Source organism: Crinia signifera, chromosome 5 (genome assembly GCF_055691185.1).
Source record: "Crinia signifera chromosome 5, ASM5569118v1, whole genome shotgun sequence".
NCBI lineage: Eukaryota > Metazoa > Chordata > Amphibia > Anura > Myobatrachidae > Crinia > Crinia signifera.
The window spans coordinates 59,094,956-59,119,205 of record NC_139221.1 but is presented as its reverse complement, the minus strand read 5'-3'; the positions used below and the strand labels follow the sequence as shown (position 1 = coordinate 59,119,205).

The 24,250-nt window shown below is 40.1% G+C and overlaps 1 protein-coding gene across 11 annotated transcripts in view; it reads left to right on the top strand.

Annotated features, from left to right (window-relative positions):
* Positions 1-24,250, top strand: part of ZFHX4 (zinc finger homeobox 4) — a 165,329-nt gene that overhangs the window by 14,523 nt on the left and 126,556 nt on the right. For 8 of the 11 annotated variants that reach the window (XM_083187298.1, XM_083187294.1, XM_083187290.1 and 5 more), the window contains one exon: positions 21,105-23,722. In XM_083187298.1, the coding sequence (XP_083043424.1) occupies positions 21,151-23,722 (2,572 nt within the window). In that variant the 5' untranslated portion in view covers positions 21,105-21,150. Of the gene's footprint in view, positions 1-78; positions 431-1,163; positions 1,301-16,256; positions 16,699-21,104; positions 23,723-24,250 lie in introns of those variants that run through there. The other 3 variants (XM_083187292.1, XM_083187299.1, XM_083187297.1) reach the window with 3 other exon arrangements.

The following is a 24,250-nucleotide window of genomic DNA, read 5'->3' as shown; positions in this document are numbered from 1 at the left end:
CTAATACTTTACCTAATAATCTTTAGCTTCCTACTGCAGAAATTAGAAAAAAGGAGCTTCTGCTATCTGAATATTAATCCTGTTTTTTGACAGGAAGGTAAACTGATATAATTACTTTTCTGTTGAAGGAATGGTGGTTTATACAAGTGTGAAAGCATCGGAAAAGGATTAGCATTTTTTTGCATAATGAAAAGCTCAGCTGAATAGGCCACTGAATGACTGACTGAATGACCAAGATGAAAGCAAGATGAAACTGCAAGACCCCTTTTTCTTCCTTTATTCTCCTGCCTAGCTCTCCCTAAACGTATTTGTCCAAGACGTCGGAAAACAAGTAGAAGCTCAGATTTCAGCAACTTTCTAGATGTCCTCAGCTTTCACCATCATGTGGAAAAAAAAAAAAAACAGGTGACAGAAGAAATGGGGAACACAGGTCTGTATGTAGTAGTACGGCTACAATATGGACATGAAGCCACTGATAATGAACCACCGCCATCCTAATGATTTGCTCTTTATCCACATGCAAATCAATATTTTCCCAGGCTTAGCAAAATATACATCACTTAAAAAAAACATACCCATGGCACACATTTTGTATAACTATATGTGCTTATAGGCTGAGTAAATGTAAAGTTTGCAGTTTCTCATTACTCATAAAATATATAAACAATGTACAGTACTGATTTCTGTACTTGGGTGCTCACTGAAACGTATTAAATATGTTTTCGCTGGCAACGTAGATCATTATTCAGTGTGTTCCTCTTTTATTTTTCGGTGACGAACATGGTTTACATATAGATGGCGTTTGGATATTTCTCCTAGTAAGTTAGACCTATGCTGTAGCAGGCAAGCTGTTGACAGTGTGATCAGTACTTCTAATTATGTGCTCTCAACAGTAATTAGAGCAGTTTAAATACCCTAAGTGTCGAGACACTTTTGAAGGTGGGAACTGGCCTTTTTGCACATCTGTAAATTAAATACAGTGAGGATAATTATTTATGTGTATGTACATTAGCCACCCTTCTCTTTTCCTAGTGTCAAATCACCATAATTATCAATTTAGAACCACCAAAAGACAAGTGTTGGCAGGATCTGCCAGATGCTGACCTGATTTGTTTATTGCTAACTCCCAGAAGTTGCCTAACATATGCTGTCAGTTCACTAGGGGCTTGGAGTCTGGTGCGTTAAAAACAAATGCAGTTGTCGCTGCTTTTTAGGAACACTGTATCGCTCGTAGCATTTTTTTGTGTGTTTTTGGTTTTACGTTGATCCTACTTCATGAGCTTGCTGCCAAAAGTTAAGGGTAGGTTGCTACTTAACTTTGGGGGTTGATCAGTCCATTTTCGGACAGGGTAATTAATGATATGAAAAGGATGCTTGAAATGGAAGCCTGCCGTTATTATTTTTTAATGAACGTATGTCAGATCTTAACTCTTAAGTCCTTCTGTTTTTGTGCCAGTTTCTATATATAGATTCGGTGTTACTGGGTCATTCTTACATGGCAGATTTGTATAATTGTTCCTTCTTCTGTTACTTCTTATTACAAGTGGAAAACAAACTTTCTGGGCGACCTTAAGAATGTTCTTGCAAAAACTGGATTTCTTTAAGGAAAATATACCTTCTTTTATTTAAAAAGAAAGAGGAAAAAAAAATCTCATTTCTGTTTTAAAACATGGTTAAGCAAGCAGCATGTGTTGTCACTGGCAGCCCTCCAACCGCTGGAGAATTGGATAACACATGGGCTAATGGTAGCTTATGTACTGTCTGCATTCTTACTGAGTGGGCAGAAGCCCAGAGCATAGTACAGTTTTAGACTGTGCAGCAGTGTGCAAAAATATTACATGGCTTTCTTATGATGTACTAGCACTGGACCTGTGGCTACTAATCTTTTCTGGAATCTCGATGCATTTAAAGCCCTCTAGACTTAAAACAGTTAAATGCTTTCAATTCCAGGCAGAAAGCTATAGTAGCATCTCAGTAGCTAATATTGATGGTATATCAGACTTTTGCTATTCGTTGCAGTGTCATGAGTAGGGGAAATTGAAGCATTGACATACTTGTCTATTTACATATGGTCAACATTTTGAGTATTGGCCTGCAGTAAGTATATGATCTAGGTACCAGAGTTAGGGGCTAGACGCATATCCGGCCTAGTGAAGGCTATAACAGTTGCAGTTGTATACACAGCTCCCATGAGCTTGCACTCTATTGAAATCAAGTCTTGTAAATATTTGTGTTCTTAACTTCTGCTGGATAGCTGATATGTATTTGCAAGCATCTTCACGAATCCTATCGGTGTTATACTTACTGTATCTACAAAATAATATCTATACAATGATGAGTACTGTCGCTGGAAGTAATTCTTGTGTTGTTCAAGAGCTATACCCATAAGGTTGTCCTGTGTATATCAGTCTTTTCATGTAAAGTCATGTAAATAAGATATAATACTGTTCTCATGCTGCATTAGATCACATTCTTGTTGTGCATCTGTAGATATTACTAGGCAGTCATTCAGCCTGCATGTGGGTTAGCTGGAACTGTAATCATGCAGCTTGTCTGTATTTTCCATATGTGTCAAGATTGACATAGCTGATCTGGTAAGCCTTAGCATTGCACAGCTCACTAATATTGACTAATGCACATTAAATATTCTGATTAATACATCATCCACACAAAGCTTTCCCAGCACTAGTAGGACTGTACACATGGCATAGTGGAGGCCTGTTGCAACATGTCAGACGAATAGAAAAGTGTTGTACAAATCTTTTTTCTTAATTATACATGCTAAGTGGATTAGATATTGCATTTCCTTGGCTTCATGCTAATCTGCCTCTGCAAAGATAGGGTGAGCAGTTCATTCTGTCTGCACAGACTTATAGGGCCTACACACGGGGAGATTTTCTGCGCCATGCTAGAACGCTCAGCAAGATTGCTCAGCACACAGCAAAGTGTCAGCGCTTTGTGCTGAGCGATCTGTCAGGGCCAGTGATCTTCAGTGAGAACATTGGCCTTGACTGGCGATTAACTAGATTTATCCAGCATGCTGGATATAAATTGCTGGGCAATTGCGACGTGCGGGCCCTTACCTTAGCTGTGGCACCTACACATGGAGCGATGTAAGGCCATTTTCTAATACAGGAAGACTAGTGTAAAATCACTGGAGCTGGCCCTGGGGCTTATTTCCTAACAATAGTCTCAGAGTAACCAATCAGCAATGAGCTGTGATTGATCTTTTGTGGGTCAGACTGTCAATGCAATTGTCTGATTGCTTGTTACTATGGGTCGCCATACATTTGTATTTTGTTATTAAATGTTTTCAGTGGGCTGTTTGTTTTCTGCTGGTCTGATGGCCCTGCAAACCACAGAAGAAAGTTCTGAACTTAAGTGTCAAACTCTTATATATAAAGCAAGTTTCTATGTTTCTCTTTTGGTGACAGTAAGCTCTTATACAAGAAGTACCGCTGCTATTGTCTTTTGATGCGCTTACATCACAATAGTACGTATGGCATGAGAGTGGCCATGACAATTAAAGCCTGCCATGTTTATTTACTTATTTATTACCAATTATTTCTATAGTGCACAAATATTCCGCAGCGCTTTACAGGGAATATTTTTGCCATTCACATCAGTCCCTGCCCCAGTGGAGCTTACAATCTATATTTCCTACCATATGTTCATATTTACATACTACAGTTAATTTTGTTAGGAGCAAAATTAACCTATTAGCATATCATTGGATTATGGGAGGATACAGAGTACCTGGAGGAAAACCCAGCAAGCACTGGGAGAATATACAAACTCCACACAGATTCAGGCCATGGTGGGAATTGAACCCATGACCTCAGTGCTGTCAGACAGTAAAGCAACTTGTACAGCCATGTCCTGCCCTTTTAGTAGCTGTTGTTTGTAGTTGGTTGGAGTTTGTGAATGGGGCTTGTCATATACATAGATAACAAGTATTTTGAAAGATCAATATCACTAATTAAACTCCATAACAACATGAAACAATTTATATCAAAAAAGCAAAACACCATAGTCAAGAAAACCACAATATATCTTACTATATAAATAATTCCCTTATTTCTTATAATTTATAGTGTAGTTCCCATTACTGCAGAACTATACTATATTTCCAGTTGTTGACCCACCAGTGTTTCGTATACCGTGGAAACAGGCAAGCTGGCCATTTGTGCCTACTAAGAACAGATTATAATTGCACTAATTAACCAGAAGAAACAGACAACAGTGTATCTGATGAACTACTATAATGGGTTCAACATTTACGAGTCTAGTTTCTACAAAGCTTTATCACACCTCTTATCACTACTGTAGATAGCACCTTAGAATGGTGAGGCCAGTAGAAGCAAATGGACAAATCTCTGACTCTCAACCATTATCAGGTGATAAAGATTTAACATTTATTAGTAGCCACCGTCCACAGGAGCCTCTTTTTTTTAAGTGTCCACTGCTGACAAGGACATTGTAGGCAGCACTTAAAGTGGATCACCTCTAATTTATTCATAAACCTCACGCAGGCACTTGGCTTTGTTCTTCTACTAGTATGAGAAGGAGGTGGGTTCCTGATGATAAGAACAGAAATCGGAAGCTTCTTGCTGAGCCAAAAAAGTGAATAGCTCTTTAACTCAAAGCCATTGACCTCCATTTCCAGGGTCTGTTGTATTATAGTTGGCTCTGCTTGGTTGTGTGGCTTGAGATAAATGGGTGCTAGAGGCTCCAACAGTTAATGAAACTGTTATACACTCTCGTGGATCCATAGGTTCTGAGTGTCTTTAATATTAACAACTGCAATTCATTAACGTAAAAAAACAGTAACAGAAACAAATCCCCAAAATAAGAATAAGGTTAAATACTCCTTACCTCTGAGGTGAAGTACTGCCAGTGACTACTAGAGGCCACTCGGCTGAGCAAATTACTCCTTAACAGAAAGTGAAAGCAAAATAATTTGAAACTTGCTGGATATGGAGACAGCAAGCTTTGAAGACAGAGTTTGGAGGTTGGAGCAGATTGGGACATAGACGTCATTTTTATGGACTTTTAACGAGTTAATAATATTGAAGAATAGAAAGACAAATATTCGGCGCAAACTATAGATAATAATGTGATATATAAATTAAATAAATCTAATTTAGAATAATACTTATTCTGTAGCTCTCCTAATTGTTTCTGATTAACTTTTTACATAAAATTATAGCACAACACTTCTGTACTGCCCAGCCGCTCCCAGATAGTTTACTGGGGCACTATAAATAGAAAATCATTCAAAAAGAAAGACTGCGCTCTCTTTCTTTTTTTAATAATAATATTGAACCTGTTGTAATAGTTTCTATTTTGTTTCTTCCAACCATGATGGTGGGTTAACTTTTTATATAGATTGGCCCTTATTCTGATTCACTCGCAAAGGTAAATTCCTTCTTAAATGGACAAAACCATGTGCACTGCAGGTGGGGCAGATGTAACTTGTGCAGAGAGATGTAGGTTATGGGTGGGGGTTTACTTCAAAGTGAGATCTATATTGCAGTGTAAAAATAAAGCAGTCAGTATTATTCCTGCACAGAATCAAAGCAACCCACCCAAATGTAAATCTCTCTGCACATGTTACATCTGCCCCTTCCCTGCAGTGCACATGGTTTTGTCCTTTTGAGAAAGAATTTTCCTTTGTGTGTGAACCAGAATAAGGGCCATTAATCAGTCATTTAAAGCTGTTCTTCCAAGAATAGATTATTTCTGTAACCTATATTGCCTCCCTCTGTATGGACCGACAAGTGTGGAATACAATACACACACACACATACATATATGTATATTTGGTCTTACACAAGACCTAAGAAGGCACCAGAGCATTTGTACCCTTACTTTGGAGTGGAGTGCCGGGCATCCCTGCTGCATATATATATATATATATATATATATATATATATATATATATATATATATACACAGTAAAAATAACTGTACTGCACATCCAATAGCACATGGTACCTTTGCAAGAGATACAAAAGAGAAAATCTACATTTAGAGATACGAATGTATGATATCTGCTAGATATAGCTCATCCATTGGCTCATCTATAAAGGCTACATGTCAGGACCAGTGAGTGTATAAGGGATGAAGGGGCAGAAAGGCTTTTGGGAGACACTTTTATGCTGGGAGTGGGCCATGACTTAAATACAGCTCTAGGGAAATACTGGGATTAGCCAACCCTTTGCTCAAATCCCTAGCATAGCAGAATTACTTGGGAAAATTAGGTTTGTTAGGAAGGGCAGAAAAAAAAAAAGAATCTGTAAAATAGCTCTAGGCTGCAGCCCAATAACTATGCAAAGCAGTGAGCCATTTTATGAAAATAATTTTCACTGATGTTATCTTGCATACATTAACCAGAGAGGTTTAGTATAGAGACGCCAGGAGGTAGACTTTCTAGTAATATAAAACGTCCTTTCTTATGTAAATTATTGGTATTTAATAAACACGTAAACATAATAAAAAGCCAGCATTAAAAAATATTTGATTTTAAGCAAAATAAAGAAATAAAAAAAAAAACCTAGCTATTTTCAACATCAGAGACGAATGCCTTTACCATATCTAGGAAGAATGTTTTAATTAAGAAGTAGGGAAGGAAAATATATATGGTCTGAATAGCTATTCTCATAATCAGCAAGCTTGCGGAACATTTTACTGAAACATATCCACTTTTGCCTTTTGTGTGCTCATTCAAGTGAATGGGTTCAGGATCTCGTCCATCAGGTACAGTAAATTGTTCTTTGCTAGATAATGTACTCAGACAACTCCTGCTTGTTTAATTCTATTGATTTACAGTGTTAAACTGAAATAATCTGATACCCGCTTCCTGCCCTTCGAATTGTTGTTGCAGAGAAGCAGAAAAAAAAAGAAAAAAACCTGATTAGTTTTTTTTCAGCTCTTTTAGCTGTTTTGAATGTATAATTATCATTGCGGGTCATTTGATAGCCTTTCTAATTGCTGCCAACCATTGTCTGCTTGCACTTAATGCTGTAACACGATCAACATCCTACTTTGGTTGATGTGTGGTGGTAAACTTTAATTAACTCTTATTGCATTGAGGAGAAGTTCACTCACAGTGCTACAAGACTAATTATTCACCTCCATTACATCCTGGCAGAACTGCTAGGTCTTGCTTATAACAGATGAGCCACTCTGTAATAATGCCCCAATAACACTGTTCCATAAGGTTGCTCTACAGTGATATTTTGTTGCCTCTTGTAGGAGATAATTGGGTAAAATAATTATTTGAGCTCTGTATCTGATTTTTCATACACCTATCTCAGATTACCTTTTTCCTGCCAGGCAATATCATTTTAATAGAAAGGGTAGATTTAAGATAACATTATTCCGTAAGCTCTGTCCCACTATGCCTGCTTCTCCTGAATCAATACAATTAAGCTTGTCTCCTGTTGGAATTCTGGTAATTATTTATCTTAAAATACTTTTCCTGTAATGATATTGAAGTTAAGGTAATCAGGTTACTGGCAAATCATGTAGAATTCAACTCCGAATTGCTGTCCGCTTGATTATAATTTGTGTGACATCAAGTTTGTTTGAAAAGGGATAATGTGAGGGTAAAGCTAGAAGCTTATAATTGTGGTTGACATTTGTTTGTTTATAATGAAATCTAATTAAGGTTCATACATCTAAAAACACAAAAGTTAATTACTGAATTGTTCATTTCACTTCTACACAACAGACAAATTAAGTCTCAGTGTAAAAAAAAAAAAAATGACAAAAGATGACAATTTCCAGAAGTAGACTGTCTCCTCTCGTTTGTGCATCATAGGGACGGGCCGTACTAAGTGAATTAATCACTTATTAACAAAATAAGAAATGTGCTGGATTACAACATGCTGTAACCAAAGACATGAATTATTGCAGAAATTATGGCATCTACTGAATTTTTTCTCCATCCCGTAAAAAAAAAAATGGCTTATAGGCGTATTATTCAATGCAGTGTGTTCTTAAAAATATGCAACTTAGCTGAAATACTGAATCCTAAGAAACCATATGGAAAGTTGGTTTTTGTAAGGTCTGGACGCCATCTGTTAATTGCCTGACTAGCATCCCTAGTAAGGGGTGTTGAATGCACTGTTTAAATATGTACTGAAAGGCTTTAAATATACTTTCTCCCAGTGCTACACAGCCTCGTTTTTAAATCACTATGACTCGGAGGGTTTCTAATAGAAATGGAATGTTTCCCCGAAATACCTGGCCGGTGATTAGTTTTATGAAGATAATTACAGTGGTGTTAGGCTTCAGACAAAGTTGTGTTTTTTTCTGGTGTTTTTTTTTTTTGGTAACCAGAGAATAGAAAGTTTATTGTTGGGATGTTGTTAGAACATAGTCGTAAATTATGGTTTCATAGGACCAACTTCATCGTCTAATTGTTTAATGATGCCTTAAAACTCTTACTTGCTTTGTTAAAACAACAGGGGTCCCTCCTCCCCATGTGGATATGAACACACTACTTTGTAGAGCTCTACCGAATATAAACATATACATAAGCATCACTAAGACTTCTTCTATCAAAGAATGGAGCCTTAAAATTACTTATGATTACTCCAAATCCCCTGCTGACTCAATGTCCTTCTGTTCCCTAACCAAACTAATAATTATTAATGGGCCATTATTGCAAGGACACTACAATGCCTGTGTGTGTGTGCCCTTCTAACATCTTTTGTTCATACAAACACAGTATGTATTTGTTTTTTATACCTTGTTTATATAAATATTCAGCGCACAAACACAGCCTAGTGAAACAAAGGGAAATAGTATGAGCGACACAACAGTGCTGATATGGCTTTCATTATAGTTATGCTTGCGGTCCCAGCTACTAGTTCTGTGCTGACATCACTGGAACTAATGATTCTTCAAGCATGTGGCTAAATTAATAATAACTATCCATCTCTTGTGTTCCACAGATGAAACATGTCTATAGTTCATATATATATATATATATATATATATATTATATTGTAAGCCAGCCCTTATTTAAAAAACAAATAAATGAAAGAGTTATATATACAGTAAAAGTGAATGGGTGAATCCACTGTACATCATAAGGGTAAAAACCTTATGACATACAGGGGTCATAACTGGTTAAGAAGAGTCACCTGAGTTCACCAGCCATAGTAGCTTACTGCAGAGGCAGAACTCTGGGAGGCAATGGAGTCATCTGCTGCCGGGATCCTGCTCCCAAGGGGCACCTCTCCTCCCCAGCAAGTTTAAATCAGTCAATTGAAAGCCATCATTATAGCTTCTGTGATTGAGCTCTGAAATGTATGTGTCCACTCTGTCTCTCTCTATCTCTATATTTCTATAGAGAGAGAGATAAATATACATTTCAGAATGGACACACATAGATGTATAAGGTTGTGTGTGTGTGTGTGGGGGGGGGGGGGGTGGACCAATATATGTCTTGCCTACGGGCAGCTGGGATGAAGTTACACCACTGGCTTACTGTATATAATGCTACAAGTCCACAATCCTCATTATGCTATGACCACCCCTGGCTACTATTTGTACTTTTGTTTTTCTTTTTCTGTAACAGTTATGGTTTTTCTTCCACTAAATAGTCCTGAAAACCCAAACGGGGCTAACAATGTTACGCATGCCCTTTGACTGCCCTAGGGAAACCATGAATTAACCCTTACCACTACTGGCCAGTATAGCAGAGGCATCTGAGTATTTTGTTATATGGTGCTAAAAAAATAAGGTGCATACTCCTAAACCGATCCCATAATCTGTCTATTGCAGCATACAGTATTATATGATGCAAGACTACACAGTTGAAGCTTTATCTCATGCCTTACTGTAGAGTGCAGACACAATACATTTCTGCAGGTTGTTTAGGGTTATGGCTTGTCCATATTATTGAAAAGACAAAGGAGTATATTTATGACGCAGTGGTAACCCATTATTTTGCAAAAGATAGGAGTAATCACAGAGTTCTTCTTTGGTCCCCCTACGTTGAGATGGCATTACTCTATGACCATTTACGGAGGGCCTGCATATCTGGAAAGGCTCTGCTAGATCCCCCCTTAGGTCAAGTCATGATGTGCTTCCATGCATACAGATATTGCTAGACCTACTTGTCAACATACTGTAGCAGCAGGGCTTTCGCAGTGTCCAAGATTAGTAAATTGCTCCCAAAATGCATTCTCTATCAATGAAATGTGAAGCAGCATGGAATGAACTCATTGAATGACCAGTGTTAAATACTGTAGGACCTGCTGGTTATGTGTGAAGTTCAACATTTACTGAAAATCTTGTCCCAGATACTGTTCTGTCACCAACATTTCTCTTCCTGCAGCAGCCTCAGTCCATTATTGACGTGTTTGCAGAGCTGGGGATCTATAACCTAGGAAGGAAACTTTCTAGTTGGGAATATGGAGCAATATATGGAGCAATTCAGAAGATAAATTTTTACACAGGCATAGCGCAAGCCCAATAAATCAGCGATTGGTCCTTCTTACCTTCATTTTTAAAAACAGTAGGTTTTGAATCAGTTTTGCAGACCAGTCCACGTGCCCAAAATTCAGGAATTCCCCTTAAATGGTTATGCATTCCTAGAAATTACTCTAGTGGGGACTTTTGGAGAAGACTCTATATAGCCAAGCCACAGGGGAAGATACAAGTTGGGGATGTAATGGTGACAGTTGTAATGTACAAAGGATATACAGTATAGATGAAAACTGTAATGAAAACAAGCAAAATTATTTGTAGTTCTGCACAACTGTATTCTGTAGCGGTTTAAAATAACACTTATCTCCTGCAAAATTCCACCAACAGGAGGATTATATTGCGGTGGATTTACAGGTTGGAAGTATTGACGTATAAATAAACATAGTAATATGATTTGTTAATTCTCTGACATGATTAATGCAGTGAATTTCTTTCAAGAAAGACTTAATGGATTCCAAGGTTAATCTTTCTGTTTAGTAGGATTATAAACTTAAACTTTCAAATCTGAGAGGGATTTTTGAGGGTGGTAGAGGAAATGGATTGGGACCAGTCTCATCAATAGGCAGCTTGTAAAATTGAGTGCGATTTACATAACCGTTAAGTATTTTCCTAATGTACATTGTGTGCATTGTAATACCTGACAGAACCTTTCTGATTTCTAGATTAATATTTATTTAGTAAAGGAAAATCAAAGGGATTAAGAAGTCATCATTTTAGCTCTAATCCTGCTTTGCATAGATCAGACCAGGAGATGCGATTAATGCTTAAGTCTCAATGGGTCTCTATCTTACAGAAATCTACATTATTTGCATTGTGTTTCAGTGCACTTAGTGGATTTTCACTATCACTGCTTTACCCTGATTAGATTGATTGGGAAGACAGATCTTGGTGGTGGTTGTTGGCAGAAATAATCTCCATTCCCTTCACTAGTGTTGGTTGCAAATTCTACGGAGCTTTGCAGAATAATATTTATTTGTTCTGACAACCTTCCATCGCCCAAAATAGAGAACCTGTAAACATGGGTAGTCTAATGTAGGGCACACACCAGAACAATTTGGCCTCAAGACACCCGACTTAGATATGATGTCAAGCAATTATATGTAAATTGGGAATGTTTTGGGCCATTTCTGATCTGATTCTGATCCGATGTGTGGCCCGCAGGTCGTTTTTCAGATCCTACCTGCAGCAGTTAGGGTTTGAAAACGACCCCTTCAACTGGGTACCGATTGGGTCAGGAGCAGATCGTATGCAGATCGTGTGCTTCAACAGAACGCAAGATGATCGTATGATCATCTTACGATCTGCTCCCTATCTCAATTGTTCTGGTGTGTACCAGGCATAAGATTGTCCAATAAAAAACAGGCAATTCATTTCCATTATTGTATTGTGAATTCTTATTGATTAAGGGGGATTCTAATCAAGAGTCATTACTAAGTTTCCAATGGTCATAATCCAAACATGATGGTTCATCTGGCACAAACTGGCTGAACATCAAGGGAAGCATGTATCTAGTGTATAAGGATGCAAATGTATACATTGCATTGAATTTGTTTTTTTTGTCACAAATTGTGGACTGTTGGGTAAGGGAGACAGCACTGGCTTACTATCTGTACATTGCTGAAAGTCAGCCATCCCCTACTAACTGTACCTCACCTGTTAAGCTAGGTACACATTTAAAGGATGTACTAAACAAAAGGGCTCATTATTTGGGAAAATGATGTGCAGCAGATCAGATCAAACCAATCGTTTGGGAAAATGCTTTGCAACAGATTAGATCAAACCGCCTGATCCGATGGCTTTGTACATGATTTTTAGGCCCTGGGTGCAGCAAATACACTGTGCAGCAATAAGACTAATTAGTCAAGATCAGCTGATTGACCCAATTGTGTGTAGCGTATTTTAGACACTCATTCGGCAACAGATTTAAGGATGCATTGGTCTATGAGCAACATCTGATATTCAAAGCTTGCAACTGTTCATTGTAAAAGTTTTTTTTTTTGACAGGCCGCGTTCTACAGCGTACTCAAATATAGCGAAGACTGGCCAGCCACAGTCTCAATCATCGAGATTGACATATAGTATTTTGTGTTTAACAACAGATACTCATAATACCGGGCCCCTTGGCAGCCATTTGTAGACTAGTGCTGTTCTCCCTTGTTAATTGTATGGAAATAATTATGCTTGCACTCTTGTCTTCTGCTCATATAAGACAGTGTTCCAAATGCTTCATGCATGTTTGTTTACTGAGGCAACTTACAAGTAATTGCTCTCACTTCTTGCATATTGATTCTGAAATGTTCTTGGAAGAAAAAGAAATATGAGTCACGTCTTAAATGCAGACTAACAGCAAAAGCTGCGGAATGATCTTGATAAACTTAACAAAAAACAGTTCTGTCTGATTAACCAAATCAGCTCTGGCCAAATAGTGATGTCTCCTGATAGACACCTGTAATCTAGAAGTTAATGCGGCACAGGACTGCGTAACAATACTGCGCCAAGATTTAGCAGCATAGCACCCCAAGCTGGGCACGACTGGCTTTAATATGATCGACCCAATCCACAACGTGATAAGTTATTACATTGCATGTATGTGTCAATTATCGCATGCAGGGACAGAGCTTGCGATTAAGCTCTGTCCCTGTGAATGCCCTCCGCAGCCTTATCAGGGTATTTTTCATGTCACTTCCAGCATCTCCGCCGCTACTGCAGCCAGACAACCCCTTAACAGCCACTACCCCACGCACACACGCATGTGCTATGACCTTCTCACTGCTGCTCATACTCACCTACACCCTAGAGACTTGTGATCAGTGCACTGGGAGAGCTACCGTTCATCATATCCTCTTCCTGCTGTGACCCCTGGTATTGCAAAGTGAGCTGTTGTCTGAGCACTGATCACAGGTCCCTGGGTGTAGGTCATACTTGCCTACTTTTTTTTTGGGGGGGGGGGTGCAAGTGCTGTCAATGCACGGAGTGTAAGAGATCTGCATCAGTTAAGTAGGGAGTCTGAAATGACACACTTCGACCAGTATATCTGCTGCAGAGTCCTTAGGATGGTTCAGATGTGCACATAGCAGCCCTTGTAGCCTCCTGGAGTGTAATGAGGATGATCCTGGCATTGATATAAATCATGGCTTCCCCCCTCCCATGACATCATGCGGTCTGGGGGTTGTAGCATGGGGCAACATGACACCCAGTTACATACAATACTACTGGAATAATAAATAATTGTGGTGTTGTACCAACAAAAACACTGTAATTGTAACTGTTGTCAACAGCAAAACATGTATGTATGTATGTGTTTGTGTATACAGATAGAGCCAGGTCTTGGAGGACAGTTACCGCTTCTTGACTTCTTGCCTAACCTGCACAGCTCGTGGCTGAGTGCAGCTGACACTTGCAGTTCCACAGATGTTGAGAAGAGAATGCAGTGAAAGGATGCTAAAATACTCAGCAAGTCAAGATGTTGCCATACCCTTGATCATAGTTAAATAAGAACCCATTGCACATGTATGCAAAAGGTACATTTTCCCCTTTGATCCCTATATAAACCAGAAAACTCACAAGTCATCAGTCACATAAGAGTTGATTAGAAAATTAAAACAATCTGGGCTTTTAGCCACTATGGCCTGGAGGGAGAGGAGGAGGAGGAAGATGAGATGGCGATAGGAGTAGTCATCAGGTAGAATGGCACTCTCCAGTCTCCCTTTGTAAGCTATCTCTTTTAATGTGCCTACTATTAAAGACATACTATATTTGGTTACATCCCTCTATTCAAACTTAATTACCTTCTCTCTTTTTGTCGGGACATGGGTGGAAAGTTTTTTTTTTTTTTTGCTGTGTCAGAAGAGGTCGTCACACATTCTTCTGCAGTTCTCTTCATTAATTCCTCCTTGCAGAAGCATTTTCTATCGTGCTGGGAAGGTAGAAGGGTGTAATGGAAGAACCCTGAACCATCAGCAGGAAGCACTAAGCTGGTTAATGCAGTATAATTGTCTGGACATAGACTGGCCTTTGTTTGTGCGGTTCACTACGAATCAGCTGTAATTAACTCCAGAGTGTTTCCAGATTGCCAGCAAAGAAAAATTACAGCTTTTCTGTTTTAAATTGGAAAGAGCACAAAGACATTAACTATGCAGATTGCTTTTACTTTGATATATTTCTGTCCACTAAGGAAAAGCTTATTTCACTCCCACCCCCCCAAAAAAACGTGCCTCAGTTATTTGATTTAGGGTCTTTTAAAGTGTAATGGCTACTTAATAGTTCATCTGTTACATATTTTTCCCTTAATATTTTATAGGGTTGTTCTGGTTAGCCCTTGAAAACTCTTACTCGTTTTTTTTTTTGTCTTTGTCTTTGAATTTGGGGTGGTGACTGTTGCTTGCAATTAGCGTGGCACATGCTCTTCACACTTACCAAGGTCTGTTGAGCATGCTGAGTTGAAAGGCAGCAGAAGTTTGTTACAGTAGGCTACAAATAAGCAACCTTTTGATCTCAAATTGTTGTCAGACGTGCTAGGACTTGTGGTTCTGCAATGACTGGATATTGACTTTTTCACAAAATACCTGGGCTATTGAATGGGAATTCCAAACGATGCCACAGCTCCTTGAATCCCCGATCACACCGGAGGCTGGACCTAGGTTAGTGCCTCCTGTCGGCAGTTGGAGATTACATCATTTTGGAGCGCCGGTGTGTCGCCTCTACATAGACTATTAATGGGACCCAGATCTCCTATTATCACTGAAGCCATTTTCTGGTCTTTCCCAGGTTCAACCCTGGGATCTACCAGGCTTGGATTCCTGGACCACTGGACCCAGGATATTTTTCTAGCCACTTTTCCACTGAGCCAGGGTTGGTCCAGCAACAGCCCAGGTTAAAAAGGGATATTGGTCTCGAGCAAGTGGCTAGACTTATCATTGCTTCTCAAAAGCACTTGTTTTATAGCTGTTGGATATCATGGCTTAGTCTTTGACCACGGTACTGTCTTGGGTGGCAACAAAAGTTTAATGATGGACATCACAAAACCAAAAAAAGGCAAAATCTGCTGCCTCCATTTTTGTTTCTTGGTTTTTTTTTTGCACCAAAGTTGTGACTTTATAGTATAGGATATTGGCTAATAAAAAAAGGTACCAGTGAAAGTTTTAAGCTAATGCATCAAATAATACACCCCCTGTACAAAAGATCTGTCAGCAACTGATGCAAAGAGACTCCGGCCAAAATCTTTTTTTTTTTTTTTTTGTGCTTCTTAATTTAACAATAAGGAATTTAAGCCTCAATGTGGCTTTAGTCACCAAAGAAAAGAAGCTCTTGGTGTCTGCATAATACCACTTTGATGGATTTTTTCATCAGTCCTCTGTACGTGGTAACAAATAAACAAGTATAATTATACTTGTGAAGGCCTATTCATTCCTTTGTCAGGATTAGATATATGTGCAGTTTTCACACTGAGCTTCTCTTTTGTCTTTGCCTAACTCTCTATGACATATTGATAGAGGATTTGGTACGGGGAAAAGGCCACAGCAGAGACAGTGATGACCTTTCGGAAACTTGATATAATTCAAGGATTTTTATTTATTTACTCCCCCCCCCCTTCTAGCCCCCCCTCTTGTTAAGGTTTATAGGTTGGTAGCACATTATGTCACAAGTGGGCAACTTTTAACCCTTTCTTAGAGAAAAAAAATTGATGACAAAGTATTCGAGATGGTCAAAGGGGATGAAGTACAAAAAACAATAGGCAAAAGAACCCATTGGTTTTCTCTCTCAGCTTCTAAGCAGTGTGGCTAACCTAGCATTCCTTCCCTTTTATCCCATCCTCTTGATCAGATCACGTTCTTTTTAATCATTTCACAAACACTGTCTCACTGGACCGTAGAAGGAGGTGGGGACAATCTCAATTAAAAACAGGAGTACACTGTCATTCTCCCTCTTTTGTTCTAATCAGAATTCTGCATTTTAAATACAGAGGAATTCCGCTCCCATTGTTCGGCAAGTGCCTTTTTTATATTAGGGGAGAGTTCTGGGTAGGTTTCCTTGCAAAGAGCTCAGTAATCATGCAAAACACTAACTGCAGAGGGGCTGGGGGAATCCATAATTGTTCTGCTTCGTAAGATCACCCCCAATTTTGACGAAAGGATTTGGTTGGGGATGTCACTGATCTGCCGAGTAAAGCACAGTTTCTTCCTATGCACTAAGGTATGTTTTTTTTTTTTTTTTTGGATTTGTTTTGTCTGCATTGTCATTTTAGATGGTGCTGCTTGAAATACTAGTTGTTCTAAGTGCTGTTCATTTGCTGCACCATGCAGAGGGGACCATTTAGTTCTGGGTAGCTTGAGCAAAGGAAAGCCTGCAGTAGTCTTTAGTGCTTTTTCTTGCTTCTGTTTTGTATTCAGCAGAGAACTTTAAAGTGTTTGCAGTGGCAGGGCAACTATTTACTTTTCAATCCTAGCACAACTTTGCTAGAACTTTTTGAAGAGGGGAATGGCTGTGAAACATGTTGAGCGTGAAGTTTTCCTTCTAGCCTGTCCACACTGACACCTCCAGAAAGTATTTGAATTGACGGGAATATTAATTAAAAGTAACATCTGTTTGCGGAATAATGTCTGTAATTATTTATATCTTATGTTTTTTTTAATCAGACCACCAAATAAGAAACGTTCTAGCGTTTTCTCCTGTTGACTGACTTGCACAAATATACATCACCTATCCATGACCGGTTTCACATCAGTTCAAAGAAATTCTATTTATTTTTTTATATATATATTTTTTAGTGAAGTGCACATGTGTTTATACAATGGTGACTGAAATCTGATGTCATTGTTTAGGGGTGTTTGATTAATTCTGGGAGGATAATATATAGCGATGTTTGTTATGGCAACAGTGCTAGTTAGATTAGTTGAATAGTCAACTTTTTGTATGTACAGTATGGTGATGGCAGGGGTGAGGTATGTCGCTGGCTCCTCCCCTTGATGGGCTTTCCATTACTGCTGTGCCTGGAAACAGAAGAGGTAATATGCTTAAGTCATACGCTTTGCTGCAAACATTGGACATTTTCTCGAGGTTATCAAATGCACTTTCGGCACCAGCCTGACTGTACACTGCACATGTTAAGTTATTAGACAAGAAGAGACTTTTTTTTTATGTCTGAGCTGAGTGCCTTAGTATTATGATATGGGCATTAGCGACCAACCCCATTAATGAACTGCAAATCAGCTGAAAATGAACCAAGGGGGCGGAGTTTGGTTACTCCAAAAACTGATTCTTGCTGCGCTCACCTTTCTAGGACATTTTCACAAAATACATTACACTGAGTTATCAATAGCACATGCACACTGTCAATAAGTATTAGATATATTGCAATTTGTTACTTTGCACAGGTTTGTGCAAACTTTTCCCAGCGAGAAGGTAAACATGTCTCTGTTTACTAATTAGATAATGATTCCTCTTTCATGCTCTTTGTGAGCAAATTATTTCAAAGGGGTTTGAATCTCTGTGCATTCCTCAAGCATAATTAACCTGTAACTCATCAGTGATTAAAATTACACACCGAGCTTTGTGGTGCTTGATGCAGAAGCAATTAGACTGTCATTTTAGCCATCACGCATACCAAAACTAATTTTGATTCATTTTCAATCCATGCAAATCATCCGATGTATCTGATCATTCTCCCGTTCTGACATAACTGACACGATTAGATGTGATAACTATACAGTTAAAACCTTTAGATTGCAGATTTGGATTCCGAAACTGACCTTTGCATAAAAGCGATTGTGCATGTTTCATGTCACTAGGAAAAAAATCCAGGTTTAACATAAACAGAACAAATTTAGCTCACATGCTACGCAGTCCTGGAAACCTAAAGCAAAGGGGTGATTCAGACTTGCTTGCAGCGGGCCAAATTCACTTCCCCGGCTGATGGTAAGGGCCACCGCGTATATGCGCATGGGCAAACCCCTGGACGAACACCTTTGGTGAGTTTTACATTCAGTGGGGGGAGAGAAGGGGGCTGTCCAGCGAATTTGGGGCCTTATTCAGATCACATCGGTCCTGCGTGCATTCTCATGCGCAGGTGGGTATCTGCGCATGTGCAGGCGTATGGTGTGTGCACCCATGGGAAACTTTCGGTTCGCCGGGTGCACGGGGGGGCGGAGATGGGCGGGGGTGCTGGGCTGCCCCATTACCATATGGGAACGCCCAGCGTTCCATGGGCGTTTCCATGAGAACGCTGGGCGTTCTCATGGTAATGAGGCAGTAAAGCGGGTGTGGGGGGCAGGTAGCTGACTTTACCGGATGTCAGCTGCCCGCCCATATCCACGCCAGCGTGCACTCAAATGTAAGTAACTGAAAAGTCACTTTTATAGGCGTGCACGCTAAACATCATTCGATGGTCGGTGACCATTGAAAGATGTGGGCGGTTACCCGAGCCATGCGAATGGATGTTTATGCAAAACATCCATTCGCAGCTGTTCGGCCGAAGCCACACTTTGAGGGGGCGGGGGGGGATCAACCAGAATAACCCCCCTGGAGGACAGAGTTGAAATGAAGAGTCAGGCCAATCTGACTTTTTATTATGAGCGGAGGAAAAATCCCTTGATGGTGCGGCCACATGTGAGCGGATGTGTAAGCGACTAAGAAAATGCGGAGATTTGTTCGGCAGGGCGGCATTTACCTTTTTGGTAGCAGGGAATAGGTCTGAATCAGGCTCAAAATCTGTAGCTCTCCGACTATTGTGGGTCCCTGCCCCTTGACTGATAATATTGGTTTTCTCAGTTGTAAAGCAAATAGAGTGACAGGTCAACACTGTCAATACTGGGCCTGACTCATGTTTCTACGCAATAGCTGGTTATCGGGTGTTATGACCACAATGCGCATGTGCAAACGTGTTGCTGCGATCCAGGTCGCAATGAGCTTTTCATTGCAAAATGATTGACAGGTAGTGAACATTTGGAGGTGTTAATGGGAAGTTATCGGGGAGTGGATGGCAAAACGCAGGTGTCTCATGGCCATTCTTGGGACGGGCATCTCCCGTCCGATCCTAGAGATGTGCAGGTTTTGATTTACTCTGATTTCAAAGCAGAATCTTATTGGCTATCCCAAATTCCATGACAGTTGTTGACAGTTGATAGCCAATAAGATCCGGCTTTGAAATCAGAGTAAATCAGAACCTGAACATCTCTATCCGATACTTGCTCATACATACAGATACATAGCTCCTGCATCATTACTTCCTTCATCTGAATGTTCCTTGTTCTTGCATATACTGTAGGCTATGAATGTGTATGAAATTGCGTTTGAGTCTGCGATGGTTCCGGCAAGCGTCTCTGTTCATTCCCAGCAGCAGCTAACATTAGCAGATCCGTAGACTAGAAAATCGCAATTGTATTTGCATACAAACCTGCATTATGTCCATTATACAAAGAGTATGTACTGTATCCTGATAAACTCACGAAACTTGAAAATTCATTCCAATAATCAATATGTCATTACACTATATTAATGGCAATTACCATATGCTGCATATGTATGCAAATTACACAATAGTCCGTGTTTCAGTGCGCAACAAAATAAATGTACAGAAACGTAGTTGGGTTTGGACACAAACTCTGCCCTTTTCTAAAATAAATATCTCTGTTCAACAAAGTTTTTCCTTGCAGTCTGCCTTGAAATGCATCTGGGACAAAAAAATAAATCTGAACCATGCAATGCAAGGGGGTGATGTTTTTAACAGACTATAAACTTGTAAGACGTGAAAATGTAGAGCAAATAAACAGAGCAAATAGTTTTTCTGAGTAACCAAAGGCAACCAGTCAGAAATGTTCTTTTATCAATCTGGTGCGAGGCTGACTAATGAAAGCTTGAGTCTGATTGGTTACTATGGGGCACTTATTAGGTGGAGACTGGTGTTATTTGAAAGTGTGCAACTTCTGACTTACAGAATGACGCATAGCAGTTTAACTTTAGATTATGATTTTGTGGCTTGTTAAATGAGGAAAGGCTTTGTTTTGGAAATTGTGGGAAGTCTTGAAAAGTGATAAAATGGAGAGTGATAAACCACTAGCCAAAAAGCGCTGAACCATCACTTTTGTGAACACAACTTGTAGCATGGCAGTTAGGAGCTGATTGGTTGGTGGTTTATCACTCTCCATTTTATTACTTTTCAAGCTTAGTACATCTGGCCCAGATTACCTTAGTACTAGGCTAGTAGTTATACCATTGGTGCAGAGGTGGGCAATAAGATTCCCTCCATCTGCTACGGGATACACATCCCAGCATGCTCTACCACAGATTGGCTATAAGAGCATGCTAAAACTATTTCAGACCATGCTGGGATGCATAGTCCAATAGGAGCTGGAGGGCCACTTATTTCCCACCTTGAAGTTTGCTATAGAACAGTATATAACAGGATGCAAATTAATAGTTTTTACCTGTGCCTCATTCTACATCAGTCCCTGTCATTTTTACAGCCATATTACCAATACCTGTTTAAAACGACATTTAAGGTATATGTTGTTTTGACATCCAGCACTTGTAAATAAATGTTGAAGTAGTGAAATATTTCATTAGTAATACAAAAAAAAACTTCTCTTTCTGTCTTTGTCCAGGTCCCTGACAGGCTGGATGAAATGAGAGCCACATGTAGCATTTGCCATGGAAACCTGTGACTCCCCTACTATCTCAAGGCAAGAAAATGGGCAGAGCACGTCAAAGCTGTACGGAGCGACACAACTTGATAATGAGGTGGCTTCAAATGTTGCAGGGATGGAACCTGACAGAGAAAACAGCTCTTCAGATGACAACCTGAGAACGGATGATCGCAAAAGTGAAATCTTGCTTGGTTTTGGTGTGGAGAATGCAGTTGCCAGTCAGGTTACCTCAGCAAAAGAGATACCCTGCAACGAATGTGCCACTGCGTTTCCCAGTTTACAGAAATACATGGAACACCACTGCCCTAACGCTCGCCTTCCTGTCTTGAAGGAAGATAATGATAGTGAAATTAGCGAACTAGAGGACAGTGATGTGGAGAATTTACTAGGGGAGATAGTTTACCAGCCTGATGGATCAGCTTATATAATTGAGGACTCCAAAGATAGTGGGCAGAATGCACAAACAGGAGCAAATAGTAAACTCTTTTCTACAGCTATGTTTCTGGACTCGCTTACAACAGCTGGAGAGAAGAGTGATCAATCTATTTCAGCATCCATGTCTTTCTACCCACAGATCATCAACACTTTTCATATCGCTTCATCCCTCGGGAAACCATTTACGGCCGATCAGGCTTTCCCAAATACCTCAGCATTAACAGGAGTTGGTCCTGTGTTGCACAGTTTCCGTGTCTATGATCTCCGACATAAAAGAGATAAAGACTATCTAACCAGTGATGGCTCAGCCAAAAACTCCTGTGTGTCCAAAGATGTTCCAAACAATGTGGACTTGTCCAAATTTGATGGTTGTGTTAGTGATGGGAAAAGGAAACCTGTTTTAATGTGTTTCTTGTGCAAGTTATCATTTGGTTATATTAGGTCATTTGTAACCCATGCTGTGCATGATCACCGGATGACCCTCAATGATGAGGAGCAAAAGCTTCTCAACAATAAATTTGTGTCTGCCATAATACAGGGGATTGGCAAGGACAAAGAACCTCTTATTAGCTTTCTGGAACCAAAAAAACCCAATTCTGTTTGTCCCCATTTTTCTACTACAAACCTTATAGGCCCAGATTCAACCTACCGTGGTTTATGGAGTTCTTTTCATGTTGAAAATGGTGACTCTTTGCAGGCAGGATTTGCTTTCTTAAAAGGAAGTGCAAGTTCTGCAGGCTCAACAGAGCAGTTACATGGGGTCAACCAAATGCCAAAGGCTGAAGCGAACCTAAGAGGCCTGTCTAGTCCAAAAGCAAACATGCCAATTACCTCTGTGTCCCACAGCCACTTATCATCTGACTCGAAGGAGGTGGACAGCAAAGACCAAGATAACAACTGTGAAAGGCCAAGAGAAACCAGTAACTCACATCCTAATGGGGAGTTCCCTATTAAAAGTGAGCCCACTGAAGGGATAGATGAAGAAGACTCATATTCTAATGAACTCGAGGAGGAGGAGGAAGTTTTAGGTGACCTGGCCGATAGTATTGGTAGCAAAGATTTTCCTCTCTTAAACCAAAGCATTTCTCCTTTATCATCCAGTGTGCTAAAATTTATTGAAAAGGGTACCTCTTCCTCCTCTGTGACTCTTTCTGATGATTTAGAAAAGAAAAAGCAAACTGCTATATTCAGAACTAATAGCAATGTTGCTGGTAGCTTTAATATTGGTGGCAAGGACTTTGAGGATCCAAGTGCCAGTAAAGACTGTGCAACTTCTCTTTCACCAAATGAAACAGTTAGGGGAGAAGAGGATATTTCTAATATTCCTTACCAGCACAGCTTGATACATGGCATGTCCGGCATAAGTGAGGGCTCACCAGGAAATGGCATAGAGTGCCCTAAGTGTGACACTGTCCTGGGGTCCTCAAGGTCATTGGGTGGTCACATGACAATGATGCATTCTAGAAACTCTTGCAAAACTTTAAAATGCCCAAAATGCAACTGGCACTATAAATATCAGCAGACTCTAGAAGCTCATATGAAGGAGAAACACCCAGAGTCAACTGGCTCTTGTGCTTACTGTAAGACTGGACAGCCTCACCCTCGGCTTGCCAGGGGTGAAAGCTACACTTGTGGCTATAAACCCTTCCGTTGCGAGGTTTGTAACTACTCTACAACTACCAAAGGCAACCTCAGTATTCATATGCAGTCAGACAAGCACCTAAATAATGTCCAGAACCTACAGAATGGGAATGGTGAGCAGGTCTATGGCCATACATCCCCAGCACCTAACACAAGTCTCAGTGGCTGTGGGACACCATCTCCATCTAAACCAAAACAAAAACCCACTTGGCGTTGTGAGGTGTGCGATTATGAAACCAATGTGGCAAGAAATCTCCGGATTCATATGACAAGTGAGAAGCACATGCATAACATGATGCTCCTGCAGCAAAATATGAAACAGATCCAGCACAATCTGCACTTAGGCCTTGCACCGGCTGAGGCCGAGCTTTATCAGTACTACCTAGCCCAAAATATAGGACTGACTGGGATGAAACTGGAAAGCCCAGCCGATCCTCAGATGTTGATAAACCCGTTCCAGCTTGACCCTGCCACAGCTGCAGCATTGGCTCCAGGACTTGGTCAGTACTTCTTATTTCTTTATGTGCCACTGGAATTTACTTTATTGGGGTTAAGTTACTGTATACTGCATGATATATTTTGTATTAAAATCTGAATCCTGCAGTCTGAGGGGTGTAGTATAAAAACCAGATGGTCGGGATAGCGACAGTCATTAGTCATATGTCGGAATCCTGACTGCACAGCATGGGAAGCGCAATGAAGCCCCTTGCGGGCTCGCTGCACTCGCCACGCTGCGGGCATGGTGGCGAGCTGCACTCACCACCTATCTTATTCTCCCTCTATGGGGGTCGTGGACCCCCACGAGGGAGCAGTCGGGATTCTGACGTCGGAGTAATGACTGTTGGAATCCCGACTGTCGGGGAGCCGTCCGGCTCCCCAGCCTGAGTGACTGCAATTGTGTGCGACCTATGACCTCAGGACAAGGGAAATTATTGACATCACTCTATACCTTATGTGTGAGTGATGCCACTAGTTCCTAGCAAATTAATAGGCTGCATCCATAGACATGTACAGATCTTGAAGAACAT